Source organism: Orcinus orca, chromosome 17 (genome assembly GCF_937001465.1).
Source record: "Orcinus orca chromosome 17, mOrcOrc1.1, whole genome shotgun sequence".
NCBI lineage: Eukaryota > Metazoa > Chordata > Mammalia > Artiodactyla > Delphinidae > Orcinus > Orcinus orca.
Window position 1 is genome coordinate 86,620,153 of NC_064575.1, and position 21,852 is coordinate 86,642,004.

General features: G+C 64.2%; 2 protein-coding genes across 18 annotated transcripts; one reads left to right on the forward strand and one right to left on the reverse strand.

Moving 5' to 3' along the window:
- Window positions 1-14: 14 nt before the first annotated feature.
- SCRIB (scribble planar cell polarity protein) lies at window positions 15-21,484 on the reverse strand. Of its 17 annotated transcripts, none has more exons than XM_033419974.2 (39): window positions 21,203-21,484; window positions 19,879-19,996; window positions 19,692-19,770; window positions 19,512-19,601; window positions 19,354-19,410; window positions 19,192-19,255; window positions 19,026-19,100; window positions 18,813-18,957; window positions 18,292-18,410; window positions 17,879-18,078; window positions 17,606-17,772; window positions 17,401-17,531; window positions 17,173-17,307; window positions 16,147-16,314; window positions 15,257-15,655; window positions 14,469-14,531; window positions 13,856-13,945; window positions 13,339-13,416; window positions 12,147-12,470; window positions 11,997-12,056; window positions 11,638-11,892; window positions 11,227-11,337; window positions 10,834-11,127; window positions 10,551-10,730; window positions 4,522-4,632; window positions 4,395-4,442; window positions 4,159-4,233; window positions 3,847-3,861; window positions 2,989-3,051; window positions 2,340-2,423; window positions 2,101-2,208; window positions 1,854-2,013; window positions 1,621-1,765; window positions 1,341-1,526; window positions 1,071-1,213; window positions 956-993; window positions 757-831; window positions 466-517; window positions 15-387 (listed from the first exon to the last, which is right to left on the reverse strand). In XM_033419974.2, the coding sequence occupies exons 1-39, from the start codon at window positions 21,359-21,361 to the stop codon at window positions 242-244; spliced, it is 5,010 nt and encodes a 1,669-aa protein (XP_033275865.1). In that variant the 5' UTR covers window positions 21,362-21,484; the 3' UTR covers window positions 15-241. The 17 variants fall into 17 exon arrangements, 16 of the variants coding, with proteins under 16 accessions (XP_033275865.1, XP_033275864.1, XP_033275862.1 ...); XM_033419973.2 differs by having other exon boundaries at window positions 11,976-12,056; window positions 14,469-14,513; window positions 21,203-21,440; XM_033419971.2 differs by having other exon boundaries at window positions 11,976-12,056; window positions 21,203-21,439.
- LOC125961714 (short stature homeobox protein 2-like) lies at window positions 21,415-21,831 on the forward strand. Its single transcript, XM_049700517.1, has one exon. It carries the CDS (start codon window positions 21,415-21,417, stop codon window positions 21,829-21,831), a length of 417 nt encoding a protein of 138 aa, XP_049556474.1.
- Window positions 21,832-21,852: the final 21 nt, after the last annotated feature.

A 21,852-nucleotide genomic window follows, 5' to 3' on the forward strand; every position in this document is an offset into this window, starting at 1 on the left:
ACAGACAGACAGACTAGAGGTAAAACGTAGTCAATTTTATTCTCCTTAAACCACAAAATAGAGTCTTTGGTTGTACAAACATCACTAGTTACAGTCTCGCCAGGAGGTCCCGGCTGGGGAGGGGGCAGTTAGCGGCCAGAACTCTTGAAAATGCTAACGGCCGGGTTAAAAGACTCGAGGCAAGGGTGGTGCTGGAGCTGGCAGGGCCCCCACCCCAAGTCGGGGGAGGTACCTTGACCCTCTAGGAGGGCACCGGGCCCAGGCCCCGGCGCCCCGGCCGCACGGCGCGGCGGCTGCTGCATAGGGCCACCTCCTCGGGGCCCGCGGCGCCTGGCGAAGGCCTGCCCAGAAGCACCATGGCCACCTCTCCATCCTCCTCTGGCAGACCTGGCCGACGGGGGCGGGGAGTGAGCTGATGGGCCCCAGGCCCCCTGGGAGCACCCGGGGCCACGCCTGCCAACTCACCAGGGCTCGGAGATGGTTCCAAGGACCTCAGCTCCTCAGCAAAATCTGGCGACTGTGATGGGGAGAAGGGCTGCTCAGGGTTCCGCCCCAGACCTGCCTGAAACCACCCACCTGAGCCTGGGTGGGTCCCTGCTGAGCCCTGGCTGGAGGATGGGAGGTGGGTGGACAGGACTGGCCACAGAGAGACGGGGAGGGTACCAGAGGAGGGGACAGGGCTGGGTGACAGGCACAGCAGAAAGGTGGCAGGAGCTGGTCGGGCTGTCTTGCAGAAGGGCCAGGAGGGCCCGGTACCTGCATGTCATAGACAGGTCTGGAAGAGGGGAGGGCTGCAAACACCCTGTAGTCAAACTTCCTCCCAGACAAGGCCTTGAAAGGACAGCGTGAGGAGAGAGGTAAAGAGCGTGAGAAGAAAGAGGGCTGGGGGAGTCTGGATCCCTGCCCCCCACCAGGGGAGGAGTGCAGGGAAGGGTGACAGCCGTTGGTTCCTTACCAAGCGTCCCGGGGAGGTGCCGGTCTGGAGGCCGAGGTCTGGAGGGACAAGAAGTGGACGTCGGGAGAGGTCCGCGCCGCAGGCTGAGCCCCCCGCCTCCCCACGACGCACAGACCTTCCAAGGGGGTGGGTGACGGGGTGGGCGCGGGCGAGGGGGCCTCGGCCAGGCGCTCCAGAGGCCCCCGCTTGCTTCGACCCTCCTGAGACTTGCTGAGGACCATCTGTGCGCGGAGAGCGTCCTGTTCCAGAGACTTCATCCTGCGGGCAGGGGAGCGGCGGGCGGGCTGGGCAGGGTCGGAGGGCGAGGGCGGGGGCGGGGGCGGGGAGGGGAGGGGAGGGGAGGGGAGGGGAGGGGGCGGGAGCAGCGCGCGGGGCGGGGCCTCACCTGGCCGCCCTCCACAGCGCACGCTTCTCGGCCTCCAGGGCGCGGCGCTCCGCCGGGGACAGGGTCCGCTCAGGAGCCGGCAGCTCCGGGCTCTGCACGCGCAGCCGCTCCTGGTGGCGCCGCTCGGCCTTGGCCGTCCGCACCGGAGCGCCGCCTCCCTGCGGCGGGGGGGACGCGGGGCCAAGCCTGGGCCGGGCGACAGGAGAGCCGGGTGGAGGGGCGCCGCGCGGGCGGAGAGGGGGGAGGGGGAGACGCTGGGGGGGGCCCTCCCCCAGCTCACCCTGCGGCGGGGCCCCGGCCGGCCCAGGGCGGCTCCTCCTCGGGCTCCTCGTCCTCCGGGGCCTCGCCTTCCGGGCGCCCCGCGTCCGCCGCGTCCCCCGCCGCCTCGCGCAGCATCTGCGTCCTCTTCTGTTGCAGCTTTCGGGCTGGGGGAGGGGAGGGGAGGGGCGGGTCAGGTTGGGAGCCGGTGCTCCCCTCCCCGACCACCCTCGCCCAACCCAGTGGGCTGCTTACCTTCCTCCTCCTGCATCTTCCGCAGGTCGTCGGCACCCACCAGCGACACGCGCTTAGGGGGGCCCCCGGTCTGGGGCACCCGCACCTCAAGCTCGAAGTACTTCTGCCGCTCGCGGAAGGACAGCTGCTCCGGGGAGGCCGTGGGCCCAGGCGTGGGGGGCTGGGGAGAGCACGCCCTGAGAGCCGGGCCCTCGCGTCTCGCACCCTGGCAGGAACACGCAGCAGGGGACCGGGGCCCACCACCTACCTGAGCAGGGGCCTCCAGGGGTGGGTGCAGGCCGGGCACGGCAGCGAAGGTCCTATACGCCTGCTTCACGTTGGCGGGCAGCTCGTCAGGGGAGGGCGGGGAGGGGGGCTGGCGGACGGGGCACAGCGAGCTGTGTGGTGACAGCTGTCCCGGCTGCAGCCACCGCCCGTCCCACCACCAGCTGTCCTTGCTGACTGCCTCCCCGCCCCCCCGGCCCCCCCCCGGGTCAGGGCACTCACGGACTGGGGATCACCTCTGCCCCTGAGGGCCGGGGAGCCCCTTGGCCAGGCCTGAGCCACTGGCTGGATCACCCCAGGCTTTGTCTGCAAAGGGCAGGTGCAGGGGCCAGGAGGAATCGGTTCAGGTGAGGGGATGTGAGGATTGGGGGGAGGACGGGGAAAAGAGAGAGATGGGGCCCAGGTGGGCGGCTGGGCGGGTGTCCAGGGTGTGAGGCCGTGCTGGGAAGGGGCAGAGGCTGGGAGCCGGGCTCCAAGCAGGTACTTCCAGTGCCCACCCCTACCCTGCCACCAGGCGAGAGGAGGTGCCCACGCCTGGCCCTCCCCACGCAGCAGAACCAGGGAGCCTCTGCAAGCAGGTGGGGGTGGGGGCAGGGCCAAGCTGGCCCCTAGGGGCTCCCAGACGGGAGGACGGATGGGGGTGGGGCCGCCCTGACCACCCACAGCCCATCTGCCCAAGGAAGCCACAGGAGCTCCCCAGCCCCGTGCCACCCAGCTCTGCCAGGAAGGGGCCCACAGGTTGTGTCCTCAAGAGTGACGGATGGCAGCTGGGGGGAGGCGCTGTCCCCTGGCAAACCCCTTCCCAGAGGAGGGAGCTCTGCAGGCAGCACCTCCCTGGAGTCCTCCACCCCCCAGCCCCGTGTGCACTCACCTGCTGGTGGCCAGGGGAACAGGGGGCCTCAGTCATCTTCCCGCCACTTGCCCCAGACGGCACCTGGAAGAGCCGAGTGGTGGGTGGGATGAGGGCTGGGCAGGGCTGGGGCCCCACAAGGAGGACCTGGGGGCTGGGGTGCTTGCTTTGGTCCCACAGGCTGGTCCTCAGCTCCCTGACCTGACCAGCCCAGGGAATATCCCGAGATAGGCGGGCTTTCCCCACAGCGATGCCACCCACCCTCCCCGTGAGCTTCAGAGATCCATGAGCTGGGGAAGCCCCGACTCCTGCCAGCCACCCTGCAGCTGTGCCCCTTCTGCTCAGAGGACACTGGGCTCCCATCCTGGGGACTTCCTGCTCTTGCCTGTCTGTGGTCAAGGGAGGGAGGGTCTTCACAGAGGCCCTGAGCAGGCTCCCTTAGCCCCCAGGCCCCACTCGGCCTCTCACCCAGCGCAGCCTCCTCCCGACCACTTATGGTCGGTCCTGCGGGGTCTCCCAGCAGCAGCTGGTGGGGCACACCCTCCGGGAGGGGTTATTTCAAGCTTTGGGGAGAGGAATGAGAAGCACACGCCTCCCTCCCGGCGTCCCCACCCCCAGCTGGGAGTGCTGGGCCTCCTCGCCAACCATGGTCTCTGGGGCTCCCGCAGCTGCTCCAGCCCGTCCTCCCCACCGTGGCTGGTGCCCGATCCCACCCTGACCACTCTGGTGGCCTCAAGCTGTCCCTGCCTCTGGCCCTGTCCCAAGCCCTCTGGGCCCACACAGCCCCTCTGCCCAGCCTGCCTGGTGAGTCTGACGGCAAGAGAAGGGTTGGGGCGGAGGCCAAGGGCCTTCTCAGAAGCTGGCCCTGCCGCGCCGCACCTCACGTCCTGGGCTCTAAGGAGGGGGCAGAAGCATCTGCTTCACGGCTTGGTTCACGGATTCAGGAGGACGAGACACGTGCCAGGCTGGGAGGTGGCGCTCCAGCTTGGGCACGCTGGCCAGTCCCCTCCTCCAGCCCCTGTGCCATGTGAGGGCCCCCACAGGCCTCAGCCCTCCCCCTGGGGGCAGCCGCCTGAAAGCCCTGCCCTGCAAGGGTCTCAGGCGGAGGGAAGGAGGTTAAGGCAGGGGCAGGACTGACGGACAGGTAAGCAGACAGAGGACAGGACAGGGGTGTGACGATCAGGGACTGACCCTCTGCACACTGCCGGTGCTGGGTGTGGCAGCCAGGGCGCGGCAGTCCAGCTTCAGGCTCTCCAGGCTCCGACACTGGGGGGCAGAGTGGACACAGGGCTACCAGGGGCCGTGCCTGCCACCGAGTGTGGGGCAGGCAGCTGCTAGGGGGGCGGGGCGGGCAGCCAGAGCTCGGAGCCATGGGCCCGTGTGCGGAGAAGCCCACCGTGCAGGGCACGGACAACCCGGACACTCACCACGGCCTCCGGCCCCCACTGTGGGGTCTGTCCAGGCAGCTCCTTCTCCTGTGAGCAGAGACAGTGGTCAGGACTGACGGCCTTAGGCTCCCGAGCCCTGGGGCTGCTGGCTGCGGGCGGCTCTGACCTTGCCGGGGCCCTCGGGGCTCAGCTCCCGGTCGACGGAGGAGATGCTTTCCAGGCTGTTCCGGCGGCCCATGCCTGCTGCAAAGGGGTTGGCGATGATGCCTGGGGACACCTGCGGGAGGAGCGGGCTGAGTGACCACACATACCTGAGGTGGCCTCTGGGGGCGGGCTCTGTGAGCAGCGCCGCCGCCCACTCGGGACACCATGCCATCATCCTGTCTGTGACTTGGGGCACCCACAGGTCACATCTGTACACTGCATGCACCAGAGGATGTCCTGATGCGGGGCAGGATTCCCAGGCAGTGACGCTGGGCCATGGGGCAGAAAAGGCTGGCCACGTAACCATCACCCCGGGGAGCAAAGAACTGACAACAAGATGGCGGGGGTGGGGGGTGGAGCCGCAACGTGCCTGACAGCACAGAGAGGGACTGAGGCGGAAGTCCAAGTGGCAAGGAGGACAACACTGGTTCTCACATCAGAAAAGTCTGTTCGAATTTGGAAGAGCTGACCCGTGGTGCCGACTGGAATGAGTGATAAAGGCATGATGTGAACACATGCTCTTCCAGAATTACAGAGATAATCGCTGATGCAAACGTGCCTACGTTCACAGGTGTGATTCCAGCCACTGAGAGGTCCTGAGACCATGACACCCCGACAGCCGTGAGCATGCCCAGGGCCCAGACTTTGACTTCTAAGTATCACTTTGACTAAAGGAACCAGTGCTCCTGGGTGGGAAAGTATGAAATGACCCCAGACATCTTGTGGCGGAAAGTAAGCCGCTTAAAGGAAGGTGGGTCGTGCTAACAGGGCCAGGGCCAGCCAGAAGCCCCTCTCATCAGCCGAGTCTGGGATGGCTTGAGCACCAAAATCAACAGCAGTAGTGACAAACTATCACCTGTGAAATAAAATGGAAACTGGCAAATCTACGCTAAGGAAGAAGGGAAAACTCCTCCTCAGGGCAGGAAGCCGCTCAACACGTGTGGAAGGGACAGGGACGGCACACGAGCTACCACCAGGGACTGAGGCATGGACAGCGGCGGGGCTGATGCTTGGGGGGAGCCCGACAAAGAGCAGGACAGTTACACGGCCTCACAGCACCTCCCCACAAAGCACCTGTTAATTTCAAGGGAAAAGCGTCACTTTGCAGTGGAGCAACCCGGAGACGCCCCCGTGGAGAGGGTCACTGACAGGACACCACCATCCATGCGTCCTGGTGGGAGGCCCTTGAAGACAGTGTCACCTCTGTATTAACCCTGCCAAAAGGGCATCCACTGAAGCCCGTCCTGAGGAAACACCGGACAGACCCACAGCGAGGGCTGTTCCACACAGTGATGATGGCCTGTGCTCGTTCGAAGTTCAAGGCCAGAGTCAGGGAGACTTGAGCAGGCGTGGCAACCAGACACCCGCATGCCCCGGACCGTGGCCTTTGGCGTAGCCCCGAGACCACTGGTGGGACGCACATGGGGCCTCTGAGTGAGTGTTCTTGACGCTTTCCTCCAACTTTTTTTTTTCTTTTTTTGCGGTACGCGGGCCTCTCACTGTTGTGGCCTCTCCCGTTGCGCAGCACAGGCTCCGGACGCACAGGCTCAGCGGCCATGGCTCACGGGCCCAGCCGCTCCGCGGCATGTGGGATCTTCCCGGACCAGGGCACGAACCCGCGTCCTCTGCATCGGCAGGCGGACTCTCAACCGCTGCGCCCCCAGGGAAGCCCCTTTCCTCCAACTTTAAAATTATTTTATATATTTGCTTATATCTTTCAGAAAGAAATAATGGCAGGAGAAAGCAACACTACGGCAGATGGCGGCCTGTGGGGCGGAGACGGGACTGACTCCTCAAGGTGCGAGTCCGTAGTTTTGGCTTTGGGGCCACGTAAGACTTATAATAAGAAAGTGATCGGGCTTCCCTGGCGCAACGGGAGAGGCCACAGCAGTGAGAGGCCCGCGTAAGGCAAAAAAAAAAAAAAATACAAAAAAAAGTGATCTTTTAAAAGTCATCTCTAAAAACAGAAAACGAGTAAGCCTAACTGTATGTCAAGTTGGCAATAGAACAATTCAGAGAATTATTTCAAGTGACTTAAAATCACAGTATTTTGACTGTGCCTCCTCAGTGGATAAACCCTAAGGACATGAAGAAATTTAAGATGCTATTAATGGGGACTTCCCTGGTGGTCCAGTGGTTGGGACTCCATGCTCCTAATGCAGGGGGCCCAGGTTCCATCCCTGGTCAGGGAACTACATCCCACATGCTGCAACTAAGAGACTGCGTTCCACAACGAAGATCCCACATGCTGCAACTAAGACCCGGTGTAGCCAAATAAATTAAAAAAGAAAAGACGCTATTAATGGTTTCATTATTAGCAATAATATTGATATTGCTTTTTGAAATTATAATTGTGGTAATGTTACTTAATTTACTGAAACAGTTTTTAAGATGAGAAAAAGAAATATAAAATCAAAAAAGCCAAAACCCTGTAACCTTAAATATGAATTGAAAGTAACAGCACAAATTCATGATTTTTCTCCTTCCAAAACTATTCACTTCCCAGGATTCATGTGCTACAGAGGCCCAGGAGCAACCACAGCTCAGAGCCACAAGCACCCGGCCAGTGACAGCTCTGAACGCCACGCCCAGGGCTGGGGCAGGAAATACATGGACACCTGGTCACACCAGAGAGCAGGACGCTAACGAACGACAGGTGTCACACTCAAAGGACACGGGAGCCACACTGCCCAACGAGGACGGCACACCGAGAATATACAGACCCTAAAAACAAAGACAGAAAAACACCTCTGTAGCCATCTTTGGGGGTTTCCAAGGCACCAGCTTGTTATTTAAAAAATCAACAAACGAAAGGAAAGAATCAAAGTATTTATCACACCTCTCCTGTATAAAATCTTATCTTAGGAGTAAAAAATAGCTGATAAAGAAAATTTCTTCCTTACAGAAAGGTCAGGAGAATAAAAGCAACAGAGGCAGAAGGAGTAACTGAAGGCTTCTTCTTTAGAGCAGTAATCAAGGAAATACTAAACAAGAAAGGCAGTCTTGATCAAATCCTAAAGCTGGTTAGCTGAAAAGTCCGTTCAAATACACAAGACTTTGGTGAGTATGATGAGGAGGAAGAGGCAGCAGAAATCAGATCAAAAAGGTGACAGAACCACAGAAGAGGAGAAGAGGCGGAGGAGAGAGAATATTCCCAACCTCGCACCAGCATGCTGAGAACTACAGCGAGGAGGCTTCTTGGAAAGTGCACAGCGGCCCCCGAGGCCCTGCAGCCGAAGACCGGCCACCAGGGCTGTCCGACTGTACAGGAGCCCCCAGGGGCTGTGGCCCAGGAGCAAGACAGGCAGGTACTAACGACAGTCCGCCCCACCACCGTGCCGAGCACCGGGGAGGAGGGACAGGGCGCGGGCTGACACAAAGGCGGGTTTGCAGAATCCAATCAAAGTTCGGGGAAATGGCTGCAAACTCGGATTCCTATACGGGTCACATGGGTCAATGCAGGTGAGTCAGGTGGGCCGAGGTTCAGAGAAACGGGGGTGGGGGGACAAACGGTGTTACCCCTTTTCCTTTCAAGCACCAAGCCAGCCAGAGGAAACCTGTGCGCTGAGCCTCAACCCCACCTGGCACAGGGCTGTAAAAACCATCAATGAAGCGACTTCAGAAAACTCAACACCCACTTCAGAGAATAACTCTTACGGGTTATAAATGGAAACAGCCCTCCAAATTTAAAAAAAAATGCTATATAAACTTCAGCCTGCAAGTCGGCACAAGGGAAGGCCACTGGCCACCACCATCACCGGGTCCCGGGGGGACGGAGGGGCCTGACCTCCCAGGAAAAGGGGACCCGCAGCCACCAATCGGGCCACACGCAGGGCTTCCGCTAGGGGATGAAAAAAAGCCACCGACGAGAATTAATAAGGAAACAAGATCAATCTATGAATGTGCTTGGGGAAAACTTACACAGAGATCAAAGCTAATCCCTGAGTCCCAACCAATTTTTGTTAGGGAACTTGGCAGGTCCATTCCTAGGAAACACATGAAAATAGACTAAACTTTTCAAAAGAAGAAAAAAAAGTGGGTGACTTCACAACACAGTCTAAAGTGGCTATACTGAGGACAGCAGCATTGGCCCAAGGGCGCATCCGGCTCCCCAGGGCCACATCCTGGGCCACAGGAATGTGGATCTGACCCACAAGGAAGTCACATTTCCCCAAATCAGTGGGAGAATGACAGACGTTTTAGTGCATACCACTGGGACCAAAGATCATCTGCTTGAAAAGCAATTCCAGGTGGATTACAGAGCTATATGTTTTCTAAAAAAGTTCTTTGACAATCTTGCAACGGAGATTTTCCTAAGCAAAAACCAAACCCAGGGATCATAAAGAAGTTTAGAAGACTTAATTCACAGAAGTCTCCATTTCTGTAACCCCAGAGAGACTGTTCCTAAACAGCAAAAAACAAAACCACTCATGCCCTATGCAATAAAAGACTGAAACTTACAACACAGAGGAGCAACTGCAAGTTACACGAGTTAAGTGAATTAGTGACTAAACACAAACTCCCAAAAGGAAAAGGACGAGGAAACTAGATGGCACTGCCTGCCAGATCCCACGGGAACAGAAGCTGGTGCTGCCCGAGGCTGGGAGGGGGTGGGAGACGGGGCAAGCCTGTGGCCTCTGGCCCAGCACCCACTCTTCCAGGACTCCTTCCTGCAGAAACTCCCCCCAAAGCAGAAAGACGGGCTCCCGAGCGCTCTGGCTGGTAACACAGCACAGATACAGCAACGCTGGAGAGAAGGCCAGATGCAGGAAGTCAAAGAACCACCAGCAGAACACAGCGAGGGCCCCCTGTAAAGTCTGGAACACACCAGCCCCCACCCTTTACCCTGAAGCTGTATTCACTCTCTTTCTTTGTACAAAAAGCTTTAAGTAAGTAAATGTATGGACTAAAACACTTAAATACACGTTTTAATTAAGTAAATGGAAGGCAAAACCTTCTCTGGAAACCTGAGAGACTGCTCCCCAGAAACGACAGGGTTCCAGTGACTACACAGAGATGTGGGCACGGAAGCCAGCAGAGGGCGGCCCCAGAACCCATGGAGTGGGGCCTCCAGCCCAGCATCCAGCCCTGGAGCAAAGAACACGAATGCAGAGTCCTTCCCCGTTCAGGAGACGACACACAGAATGAGGCTGATCCCTCCCCGGCAGCGCAGGGCAGGCGGGGCAGTAAGTCGCCATCCCAAAGACCCACTGCAGCCGAACAGGGGACGGCCCCACCCCAGAGGCTGCACCAGCAAGGGCGCCTCAGGGTGGGGCTGGCAGCCACCGCGGGTGAGGAGCCTTCGGAGACCTGGGTGGGCATCAGCTTATGCCAGGCGCCCGGGGACAGCCGTGGAGAAAACAGAACGGAGAAGAGCAGGACAGCGGGACCCTCCCGAGCAGAGGGGACGCTGAGGCTTGGAAGCTGGGCCTGTCCAGGACACAGACTGGGCCAGGCACCAGGCCTCCAGAGCCCAGACACTCTCCAGGGGGCTAGGAGGGAAGACAGCTGGGTTCTGCCACAGGCCCACCTGGGATGGGGGGATCCTGGGTGCCGAGCTCCCTGCTGAGGCGCTGCCAGAAGAGCAGGATGGCGCCTGGGCCAGCAGGGTGGGGTCCTGTGCGAGTCTGCAGGGAGGCCGTGTGCCCGGCTCTGCGCCATCCTGCCCTGGCCCAGCGGCCACACGGTACAGGTACTGCTCACCTGGAAGCAGGTAACTCAGCCTTTTCTTTCAAGACGCGACCAGGCCGTCTGTGCACATGCTTCGTCCAACCCGGGCCAGAGCCTCCACAGGCCATGAGCGGTGGCCAAGACCAGGGCCCAGCACCGCCCTGGTCACCCCTGAGGCTGACTCACGACGGCCGAGCGCTTCCCAGGCTTGGAGGCGGAAAGGGTCAGCTGTCCCGGCCCGCACAGGGTCAGGTCACCGGGACCCCTCCAGGGAAGGACCCAGTCCCCGTGGCAGAGCACCGGCCGGGCGGGGGCACTGACCTCGGGGGCGCTGGTGTCAAAGCCGTCACAGACAAGCACAGTCAGGGTGTCGCCCACGCTGCGTAGGAGCTGCACGGCTTCGCCGTGCGTCAAGCCCAGCAAGCTCTGCTGGTTCACCTCCAGCAGCCGCAGCCCCACCCGCAGGCGACCATCTCGCCCGGCCGCTCCTGTGGGGCTCACCTGCGGGGAGACCCGGCCCCAGAGCTCAGGACCAGCCCATGCCCGAGCCCCCTTCTGCCCCGAGGAGTGCAGTGGAGCAGGGCCGACGAGGCAGGACGCTCACCTTGGAGATGAAGATGCCCTCGTCCGTGGGGTCACAGGGGTTCCCTGCGTGGCCCTTGGCGCCCCCACGGATGCTGATGCCCAGCTTCTCCCCAGGGGCCTTCTGGATACAGAGCTCCCGCATGCCCGGGGGCGGCGGGTCCCTCCGCACGAGCAGGACCAGCTCCAGGCAGGGCCGCAGCAGGGCGCTGACCGCTTCCTGGTGGGTGGCGTCCCGCACATCCTGCCCATTCACTCCCAGGATGCGGTCCCCAACCCGCAGGCCACTGCGTGCAGCCAGGCCCCGGGGGAGCACCTGTTGGGGGACGGTGGTGCGCAGTGGGCGGGGGCTCTGACTGCCCTGTGCTTGGGCCGGGCCCTCTATGCACAAGGATGCCTGCAGGGTCCGCCCTACCTTAGAGATGAACACGCCGGGCTCCTGGACGCCAAATGGGTGGCTGGAGTGGTCGGAGCCCCCAACGATGCTGAGCCCCAAGGGGCCCCCAGCTCTCGGCAGACAGATCTCCTGGGGACGTGGAGGGGTGGGAGGGGTGGCTGGAACAGGCCTGGCAAAGTACCAAAGGGGCGCTTTCCAAGCCCAGAGAGTGTGTGGGATCAGGGCGCTCCACTGCAGGGAGGCCGTTTTGTGTTGCACAGGAGATCACAGGAGGAGACCCGCCACTGAATGACGCCCTGGTGTCCTGGAGCCGCAGAGGACGTTAAGTACTTGCTTCCCCACCGGTGCGGCTAGCACCCCATCCCTAAAGCCGTGTGGACGTGGAGGAGGGGGCCGGGGAGTGGTTAAGGGTGGGGACTGGGGTCTCACCTCCACTGGGTACGGCCCCTCCAGGGCAGCGGCCAGCAGACTGGGGGCCAGCCTTAGCGGCCCAGGCTCCCCAGGGTTGGCAGTGGCCATGGTGGTGGTGGTAGCAGCAGGGGGTGGGGGTGAGTGTGGCGGAGTACCAGGGGCAAGCGGCCCCCCGGCCTCCCGTTCCAGCAGCAGGGCGATGGTGGGAGAGGCAGCGGTCAGCAGGGAGACGGCGTGGTCGTGCCTGGCCTCCGTCACATCCACCCCGTCGATCTGCAAAAGCGTGGCCCGTCAGGGGGCCCCATGGGGCGAGTGAGGCGGCTGGGTACTGGGAGGGCCCCACTGTCCCCACTCACGGAGAGGACGCGATCGCCGACCTGTAGGGTGCCCGCCCGGTGGGCGGCGCCCCCCTCAGCAATGCGGGAGATGAAGATACCCTGCAGGGAAGAGGGAAGGAGAGCTCTTTACTACAGGCTGGCCTGGCCCTGCCCCCAGCAGCCCTCCCTGGCCCTGCCCACCCGCCTCACCGGGTCTCCGGCCCGGTAGGGCGTGGAGCCTTTCCCCCCAGCGATGCTGAAGCCCAAGCCCTTGTCGCTGCGCACGAGGCAGGCCACGCGACGCTGGCGGAGGGGCCCTGGCGGCTCGGGCTGGCGTGGGCGCGGGCGCAGGCCGCCTCCCCACCGCTCCCGGGGGTTGTAGTCGTCCTCAGGCCTCAGAGGCGTGACGGTGACCGCGTTCTCGGGCTCCACCATACGCTCCCGCCACAGCCGCACGTGCACAGTGGTGCCCGCGCCACGCAGTGCCTCCACGGCCTGTTGATGCTCGGCGTCCTGCAAGGCCACGCCGTTCACCTGCAGGCCACAGCGCTCGTCAGGGCAGGCCCCTCTACAGGTGGGCAGGCAGCGCAGGGGACGGGCGCCAGGGAAAGTGGTGGGTCGTCAGCACCCCTGCTATCTACGTGCCCACCGCCTGTGCAAGCCCGGGGCCAGGACGCCCGCAGGCCGAGAACAGCAGGCGGAGGCCCCTCCTGCGGGTCCACACCTGGGTTCCCAGGTCTGGAAACCCCTGCCACGTTCTCATCTGAGCAAACCCGCAGCCCAGCGTGCCTGCAGTTTCTGGGCTTCCAGCCCCTGCCTCCACCCCGTCCCTGACTCAGGCTCCCCCAGCCATCGGGGTACAGCAGTTCCTCCATAAAATTCGGATGTAGGACCAGCCCCACCTGGCCCCGCAGCCTTCTGTCCACTGGCCCCCCTGCCCCGTGGGCCGGGCACACTGCCCTCAGACCTGCCCTATTGCGACAGCTGTGAGCACCGGCACGTGGCCTCCCACGATGAGCTCACCTGCCAGGGCTGGGTGGCCAGGTGCACGGGCAGGGGCTCCAGGGCAGAAACCAACCCGCCACCCAAACGTGTTAGAAGTCCGAACCCCTCCTAGACCAACCCTCAGGAGCAGATCTCTCCTTGAGATCGCTGCTCCTAGCACGGCCAGGGCCCCACCCCACCAGGCCTCCTGCCCAGACGGGGGTCTCTGCCTCAGGGGCTCGCATCTGAGCCCCCTGAAGCTCTGGCTTATGAGCTGCACGCCTCACCAGTGGCCCTGTGCTTGGGACTCTCAGGAGAACTGGCTGCAGGGGAGGCAGCCGAGCACCTGACAGCCAGGATGTGAGGCCCCGAGGGCCCAGTATTTCACTCAGACAGGGGCCGGGGGCTGCCGACTCACCTCGAGGAGCTTGTCGCCTACTCGGACCCCAGCCTGAGCCGCAGGGCCCTCCTCAGATACCCGCGAGATGAATATGCCCTGGAGGATAGACAGGAACTGAGACCGAGAGCGTAGACAGAGGCCACGGAGGGGCCTCACCCTGCCCTTCTGGGGGAGGGGCCCTCGGCAGCTTTGCGAGGCCCAGAGGCCCCCAAGTTGGGGCTGCAGAGATGCCCAAGGGTGCGGGAAAAGCAGAAGTGGGCCTGGGGTGGTCAGTGGGGCTGGGCGCGGGCCGCCGCGAGGTCCCGGGTGTCAGGGAGTGAGAAGGTGCCGGTCAAAAGCTTCCAGAGAATTTTGACCCCATGCCTAGTACAGCGGCCACTAGCGAAGGCAGGCGAGGCTGAAGACTGCAGGCAGGCGGGGCAGCCCCGACCTCCAGGTCCCCGTTCATCCTCTGGGGGACGGGGACCCCACAGTCCTCAAGGCCACCAAGCGGCGCAAGCGGGACGGAGTGGGCAGGGCAGCAGCGGCTGCTCACCTCGTCGTCGCCCTTGTAGGGGGTGGAGCCCTTGCCGCCCGCAATGCTGATGCCCAGGCCCCCCGTCTGCCGCACGATGGTGAGCGTCAGCTGGAAGCAGAACAGACATACGGTGTCCAAGGACGGCCGAGGGAGCGGGGCTGCCGGTGAACTCAGCAGGAAGCGGGGAGGGCCCAGGCCCCCCGGCCACTGACCACCTCTCCCAGGGCTGGCTCGGGCCACAGAGGAGCTGGACAGGGCGGGTAATGCCGGGGTTGAGGGAGTACAACCTGGAGAGAGCCCTCGTCCGAGGATGACGAGGCTGCCCTACGGTGCCTGGGCCGAGGTGCCGCAGGCAGGGAGGTGGGGGACGCCCAGCACCCCCCCGAGATTGGCCACCCTCACCTGGAGGCCAGCGCCCTGTCCCCCCCCATCTGTGCCAGAGGGCCGTCAGGCGCCCCAGGCCCCGGCTCTGAGGTGGCAGGAGGAGGCCTGCGCAGGAGCGGAGGAAGGAGACGCAGCACCCACAGCCCAGGAAGCGAGGCCAGCGGCAGCCCGGGGTACAGAGCACAGGGCGGCAAGCGAGCAGCGGCAGCCCGGGGTACAGAGCACAGGGCGGCAAGCGAGTACAGACCTCTTCCTCCTCAATGCGAGCGGGCTCTATCAGCAGGTTATTGGCCTGGTCAAACGACACTCCCTGTCAGGACAGGACCAGCAAGGGCATGCAGGTCAGCTACGCCCAGCCCCGCCACCGCCTTGCCCGGCCCCACCTCGAGCAGGAAGGAGAGAAAAGACCACACCAAGCTCCCACAGCCTGAGTGCCGGGCCCTTCCTGCCTGTGCCCGAGCCTGTGCCTGGTGCCGCCCCCAGGCGCGAGGTCCCCTCCAGTCTGGAGGCCTGGCTGCTTCTGCCAACCTGCCAAACGGGGTCCCAGGGGGGCCCCACCACGGGCTGAGCCTAGGCCTGGCTGTCCCGGTTTTGACTGTCCAAGGCCCTCTCAGCTGTCACGGCGTCATGCCGCCGTGCTCAGGGCAGAATCACCGACGACGCAAACACAGGGGCGCTGTGGCAGCGGGGCAGCCCACGGAGAAGACCGGACCCCAGGGGCCCCGTGAGAGGCACCTGAGGACCAGGGCAAGGAGGCGGGTGAGGGCCCCACAGCCCGCCTGGAAGCCAGCCCTCAGGAGAGCCAGGGAAGGCAGAGGAACCCGGGCAGAGAAGAGTGGCCGCCCGAGCCCTGAGATGGGAGCTCTGGGTGGAGTCAGCAGCCAGCCGGGAGAGGAGGGCAGGCGGGTGGGGACAGGCACCTCCCTCCACAGCTGGTTTCAAGACACGGGCCTCGAGTGTCATCTGAGATCCCGCCAGTGCGGACCGAGGGGCCTGGCCGGCCTGGCCTGGGCTGGCGCGTGGGGTCAGACCCACCTTGACAGAGGGTGCAGAAGCCACAGCCCCCTCGCTCTCCTCCTCCTCGCCCGCCTCCACGGCTCCCGCCTCCACCGCCGCTGCCGCCTCCTCAGCTTCCTCCTCCTCCTCCTCCTCCTCCTCGGCTCGAGGAGCCCAGGGCACGTGGGGGCCGTTGTGCCAGCCCCCAGACCCTACCGGGCCCTCACTGTCCGGCTGTGCTCCTTGCAGCAGGGCCACCACGGCCTCAGGCTGGGGCAGCTTGGAGATCTTGAAGTGCTTCTTGTAGTGGGGCGTGTCCTTGCGGATGAGCCGCTGCCTCTCACCCGGCACGGGCCAGGGGGCCTCCAGCTGCCCCGCCTCGCTCTCGCCATCCTCCCCGGGCAGGAGCAGCGTGTCCTCCGCGAAGCGCACCGTGGGCTGCGAGAGGCCGAGTGGGAGGACGTCGGTCTGGCCCACCCCCACGCGGGCCCAGGGAAGGTGGCAGCAAACAGGGGCTCTGAGAGGCTCCCCGCTGCTCGGATCAGAGAAGGATGGGGATCGGTGGGCCAGGAGGCTCTGCCCACCCCGTGCGCTGTACTCTCAGCAGCCTGACGCTGGGGTGCCCATCAGGGCCACGATAAAGGTCCCTGGGGGGTCCGGGAGCAACCCAAAAGGGGGATGTGAGGCGGTGACGGATGTGGGAGGGCAGGGCCCATGCCAAACCTGGCCATGGGGTGGAGGCCCTCATCCCCAGGCCCTCGCCCCTGCCTGGGGCAGCAAGGCTCCTGCTGGGCTCCACATAGGAAAGAGCACACCTGCGGGGCCCTCCTGCACCTTGATGGGTTCTGACAGCAACCTGCTTGGGAAGGAGGAGGGGCAGGGGGAGGCAGGCCCACCCCTGGGCAAGCAGCCTTCAAGGCCAGTCTCACCTCCTCATAGATCTCCTCTGTGACCTCCTCCTGGGAGGTTGGCGTGGATTCCTGCTGGCTCGGCTCCTCCACCTCGGCCAGCGGGCCCTCGGGCTCACCCTGGGAGGCTGTGCTGGCAGACAGGTGCGAGTCCGCACTCAGGCCAGACTCAGTGCTCAGCCTCTTCTCCTGTGGCGGGGTCAGGTGGTGGGTCAGGCCACCTATTGGGGGACCCCACATCGCAGGCCACCCACCCTGGGGCTCCCTGCTTCCTGACCACAGCACCTCGTGGGCTCCCCCCTCCCAGCTGCCCCTTCCCTGCAGGGAGTGGAATCTGTGCTCAGCCCTCTGGGGTGCCCACTGTCCCACCCCCAGGGAAGCCACGCTCTACCAAACAGCTACGGGCACACAAAGCCACTGCTCTGTGTTGCAGACCCTAAAAGGTCTTCCGAGTACCCAAGATGACACCAGCACAAGGAAGGACAGGCACCCCAGAGTGAGCACGTCTCTGCAGACAAGCTGTGGCAGCTTCCCAGGGTGGAAGGCTCTGTGTCACAGACAGAGGCCCTGCCACTTGTCCCCCAGGCATCAGACGTCCTGCTGTACCCCAGGGGCCCTAAAGCTTCCCCTAGTCCTGCTGCCAAAGCTCCTGAATGAGTAGAGTCAGGCCTGCCTGGTTCTTGCCCCAGCCCCCTTCACAAAGGCTGACAACGTAGGCGCCCAAGAAAAACACCACAGGGAATGGGCCCACTACTCAGTTCCCTCTGCCGAGGACCCAGCTGCTTCTGGCTCCTCTCTTGCAGCTGCCCGCACGTCCACGCCACACGACCCCCGTGTCTGCCTGGCAGCCATCGGTGGGGGCAGCCTGCTCTGCGGGAGGGTGTGGGCGCTTGGCCCTGAGCCCCCCCACTGCAACCTGGCGCCTCTCCTGGCCGGTTCCCCATGCCCACACAGGGCCCCGGAACCCTGCACCCAGGCTGGGGCTCCCAAGCAGGAGAGCCCGTAAGGCGGGCATCCCTCCCACGCCCCGCGGGTCCCCCCAGGCACCTCCTCCGAGGGCGGGGGTGAGGGTGAGCGCTGTGCGGAGTCGGGCCTGCAGGAGGCGGCTTCGCTTCGACGCTCTACACCCCTCTTCATCACCTTGAGCTCGCTGGGGTGAGGCGTAGCCCGACGCTGCAGGCCCTGCAGTGGGCACAGGGGTGAGGGGCGGGGCGGGGCCGGGGTCAGGCAGGGGTGGGGAGGAGGGAGCCCCCCAGGGACCCCACCCCCCCATACCCGTTTCTCGGCAGCAGCCTCCTCTGCGTCCTCGTCGCCCGCAGGGGCCTCTAGGAACTGGATGACGCTGACGCGGCCGAGTGGGGCATCACCCCAGCTCTCCGAAGGGCTGCTCCGCGGCCCCGGGTCCTCTGCGGAAGCGCGTGTCAAGGGGAAGCCCCTCCCCACCCGAGGCCACGCCCCATCCCGCCCCCCAGCAACCTACCGAGGCTGGACGGGGGCTGCTGGGGCAGCAGGTAGCAGGTGAGCACCTTCTCGCCGGTCTGGGCGTCGTCCTCAGTCTGGAACCGAAGCATGGGCTGCGCCTGGTTCTCCGCCAGCCACAGGGCCTTTAGGTTGAGGTGCGTGAGGGCGAACGGCAGACTCTGCAGACTGGGGGCCGGGGGCACGGTTAGCTTAGGGTGGGGGAGGTGGAGGGGCACAGCGGGCACGGTCAGCTCAGTGGGCGCCAGGCCAGGAGGGCACGGGGGCTACTCACCGGTTCCCGGCCACATCCAGCACATGCAGCTCGGCCGTGTGGGCGAGCTCCGGCGGCAGGACAGCCAGGCGGTTGTCCCTCAAAGAGAGGACGCTGAGTGCCATGCAGCCCCCAATCTCAGGCGGCAGTGCCTCCAGGCGGTTCCGGTCCACGTTGAGGTTGGTCAGCTTGCTCAGCTTCCCCAAGGAGCGGGGCAGGGCCTGGCCGGGAGGAGGGAGGATCGGAGATCAGCAGAAGCCCCCGGGTAGCGTGAGGAGGGAGCTGAGTGCTTTCGGAGGGCGGCCTCTGCCCCTGCTCCAGGGCCCCGACCCCTCCAGCCACTGGTCTCTTGCCACTCCGCACGCCTCCAGACGTCCCCCCGTCTGCATCCCATGCTAACTCTGAAACCAGCCACCAGTGGGGCTGGGCCCCACCGTCAGCAGGTTCTCCGTGAGGATCAGCTCTGACAAGTTCTCACAGTCCCCAATGGCCTCCGTCACCTCGCAGAGGCGATTCTGGTCTACCTTCAAGATGGACAGCTGCTTCAGCTGACCTGGCATCAGGAAGACACGGTGACGGGACTCAGTGAGGCAGGGAGCCCAGTCAACCACACGACTGAAACAGCCTGCCCCTCACCCTGCCTCCTGCACCTCAAGAACGCTGAGAGCTCACCCCCCCACCCTTGCCATCCTGCTGCCAAGCTGACCAGGCCCACCAGCTCCCATGCACCCGCTGCCCGCGACCTGCCATCGTGCCCTCACGAGCTCACCACCCCCGCCCACCACCACAAGCTGCCTCGGTTCCTCAGGAGCAGCCCCAGCCATCCCACTCTGGCCTCAGGCCGGTCTCCCCCTCCTTGGGGCTGTGTCCCAGGACCCAGCAAAATCAGGATCCTTACCCCAGAAGCCCTCTCTAGACCTGGTTTCACCCCCAGCCACACCCTCCCAGCACTAACCAATGCCGTCAGGAAGCCGCTGCAGCCAGTTCTGCGAAAGCAGCAGGTCAGTGAGCAGCACCAGCCCCCCGAGTTCCGCAGGCAGCTCCTCCAGCCGGTTCTCCGACACATCCAGGCACACCAGGCGCCGCAGATTCCCGAGTTCCTGGAGGCAGGTGCAGAGAGTCAGGGGACGGACAAGCATGAAGCGGGGGCAGCCACACCCTCACTCACCGGGGGCAGGGCCGACAGCTGGTTCCGGTCCAGCCACAGCTCACGCAAGTTGGGCAGGGCCCCCAGGGTGTCGGGCTGCAAGAAGAGACAGGGACAGAGTGACGGACGAGGCTCACTAACCCTGCCTGGCCCCGCCCCACCCACGACAGCCCCGCCCTCTCCACACCAGCACTTCCAGATCGTTGCCTCCCAGATCCAGCTGTTCCAGCTTGACCAGGAAAGACAAGGACCTGCAAAGGAAACAGAGCAAGTTCTGTCGCGGCCACACGGCCGTGGTCCTTGGGGCCAAGAGGCCTAGGGCGGCTGCTGGCAGGGCCAAGCCACTCACGCAGGCAAGGACTTGAGCAGATTCTCCCGGAGCTCCAAGGTCACCAGGTTGGCGAGACTGAAAAAGATCAGGGCAGGGCGTGAGAAAGGTAGGACGGTGGGGAGAGGTGTAGGAACAGGGCTCTCCTGAGCGCCCCCACCACCCAAGAGTGCACTCACTTGCCCACGTCCCCAGGCAGCGCCTGCAAGGACACATCATTCAGGGCCAGATGAGCCAGGCTGCGCAGCTGAGTGAAACCTTCGGGGAGCCTAAGGGGAGCAAGGGGTCCTCAGATGCCCAGGCAGAGGCTGCGGGACCTCCCAAGCCCCACTACCACCCCTGCCATGGCCACCACCCACCTGGACAAAGGATTCCCACTGAAGTCTGCAATCTCCAGGGCTTTGCAAAACTTGATGCTCTCGGGGATCTCAGGGATGTCTGTGAGGAGAGAGGGGTCACCACGGAAACATGCCCACAGCCTCCAGGAGCTCAAAGCCCTTCCTGCCACCCTCAGATTCCACCCCAGACCCGCCCCAGGCTCCACACCATTCCGAGACACGTCCAGCTCCACCAGTTGCATGAAGTTGGCCACCTCAGGGGGCAACCGCTGGATCTCGTTGTCACTCAGGCCCAGCTTGCGCAGGTTCAGCAGCCGAAAGAAGGGCTGTGGGCAGGGGGTAGGGTCAGGGGTGACGGGCCCTGTAGCAGAAGGCCCCTCCCTGCTCCAGGCCACACAGGAACCCCGGGTCCTGTCCCATCACCCTGGTCTGCAGTGAGAAATGCAAGGAGACAAAAACAGATACACATCTTCCCGCACTTCTGACTTGTGTCACCTCAGAATCATCCCCCCCATACAACGCTGCCACGTGACTTGCTCTATGCACTCAAGTCTCAGCTGGAAAGTCACTTATTTTTTCTGACCTGATGAGTCCCTGTTCCTTGCTCTCTGTGTTCCCTCAAGGCTCCACCCACCCCCTGAATCACCTCTTCCACCCACCCAGCAAGTGGGCCCTCCAAGGCCTGTGGTGGTTTCTGCTACTGCACCCCAGCAGCCACCCCAGCCTGAGCCCATGACAAGAATTTAACAACTACTAAAAAAAAGTATAAAGAAGACAGGAGAGGGCCACAAATACGGGCTGCACGCGCGCAGGGGCTGCAGGCAACGTGTGGTGGGACCTGGAGGTGACCGTGAGGAGGCCCGGTCCAGGCCCAGAACGGAGCCACACCCTTTGTGGCACACAGCCCCCAAGCATTAGGCCACTTTGCACCCCTTCTCCAAAAAGGAAATCCTTTTGTGACCTGCTTCCTTTAACCTCCTCTCCCAAGTGGCCTTAAAAGGAGGAAAATACGTTGTCCAAAAGAAACAAGGCAGCGAGAAGTAGACGGACCACAGACCTGCCAAGGACAAGCACCTTAAGACGGCTACCCCCGACCCCACCCCAACACCCAGGAGGAAGAGAAGAGCAGTCCGGACAGAAGCGTGGCCTCCCCACCTCCAGAGCAGTCCAGCAAATTCCTATCAGTCAGTCACGCCGGGTTCACCTTCCACCCTGATGCACTCCAACCCCATCCACCTTCCCCCACGGCTTTCAATCTGCAGCTCCTCCTCTAGGCTGTGACCATCCCCGCCCCCAGGCAGGCACCCGATGACCGCAGCCACCTGGTGCCAGCGCCGGCGGTGGGTGAGGAGGGTGGGGCTGGCCGGGGTGGGGCTCCGGCCAGTAAGAACCATCAGGGCCGACTGGAAACTGCGGCGTCCCGCCCGGGCCAGCGCCTGCTGAGGGCTCAGAGGAGCGGGCTGTCGCAGCCAGGCCGAGCCCGCCGACCCGGTGCGAGGGCTGGGCCGGCGGCAGGTCCAGCGGCCGCTCACCTTGGGCAGCTCACGCAGCTGGTTGGCATCGAGGAGCAGCTCCTCCAGGCTGCGGCTGTAGCGGTAGATCTCCTCGGGCACGGCCTGCAGCGAGCAGTGCCGCTTGTCCACCGACTCCACGTGCCGGTTGCAGCGCCACAGCGGGATGCACTTGAGCATGGTGCGGGCGGGCGCGGGCTCAGGCGGGGGGCGGGGGGCGGGGCTCGGCCCGCATGAGCGCCGGGCCGGCCCGGGCGGGGGAGGTGCCGGGGGCGGCCCGGGGCGGCGGCGGCGGCGGCGGCGGCGGCGGCGGCGGCGGCGGCGGCGGCGGCGGCGCTGGGCCCGGCCCGCGCTCGGGACGCTCGGACCACGGCGGCCTGGGCGGGGGGCGCGGCCCGGCCGACGCTCAGACTCTCAGGAGGCGGCGGCGGCCCCGCATCCCGCCAGGCCCACTTGACCCGGCCCGTCCGCTCGCCCGCCGCTGTGCCGCAGCCGGAACCGCCGCCACTACCCGCCGGACTGCCCCGCCGACAACCGCCGGCAGCCGCGCAGCCCGCCGGGAAGCCGAGGCCCGCCCTCGCCGCCCCTCGTCGCCCCGAACTGCAACCCCCACAAGGCCTCGCGGCGCCGGTGCGTCCGAAGACCCGTAGCGGCACCGCGCACGGCCTGTC

Coding starts and splice junctions, on each gene's coding strand:
- SCRIB (XM_033419971.2), bottom strand. CDS start 21,361: ATGCTCAAGTGCATCCCGCTGTGGCGCTGCAACCGGCACGTGGAGTCG. Junction 15,656..16,146: donor CAGAGGAGATCTATGAGGAG/GTGAGACTGGCC, acceptor GGCCTCTCGCAG/CCCACGGTGCGCTTCGCGGA. Junction 4,234..4,394: donor AGTGGGGGCCGGAGGCCGTG/GTGAGTGTCCGG, acceptor TCTGCCCCCCAG/TGTCGGAGCCTGGAGAGCCT.
- LOC125961714 (XM_049700517.1), top strand. CDS start 21,415: ATGAGCGCCGGGCCGGCCCGGGCGGGGGAGGTGCCGGGGGCGGCCCGG.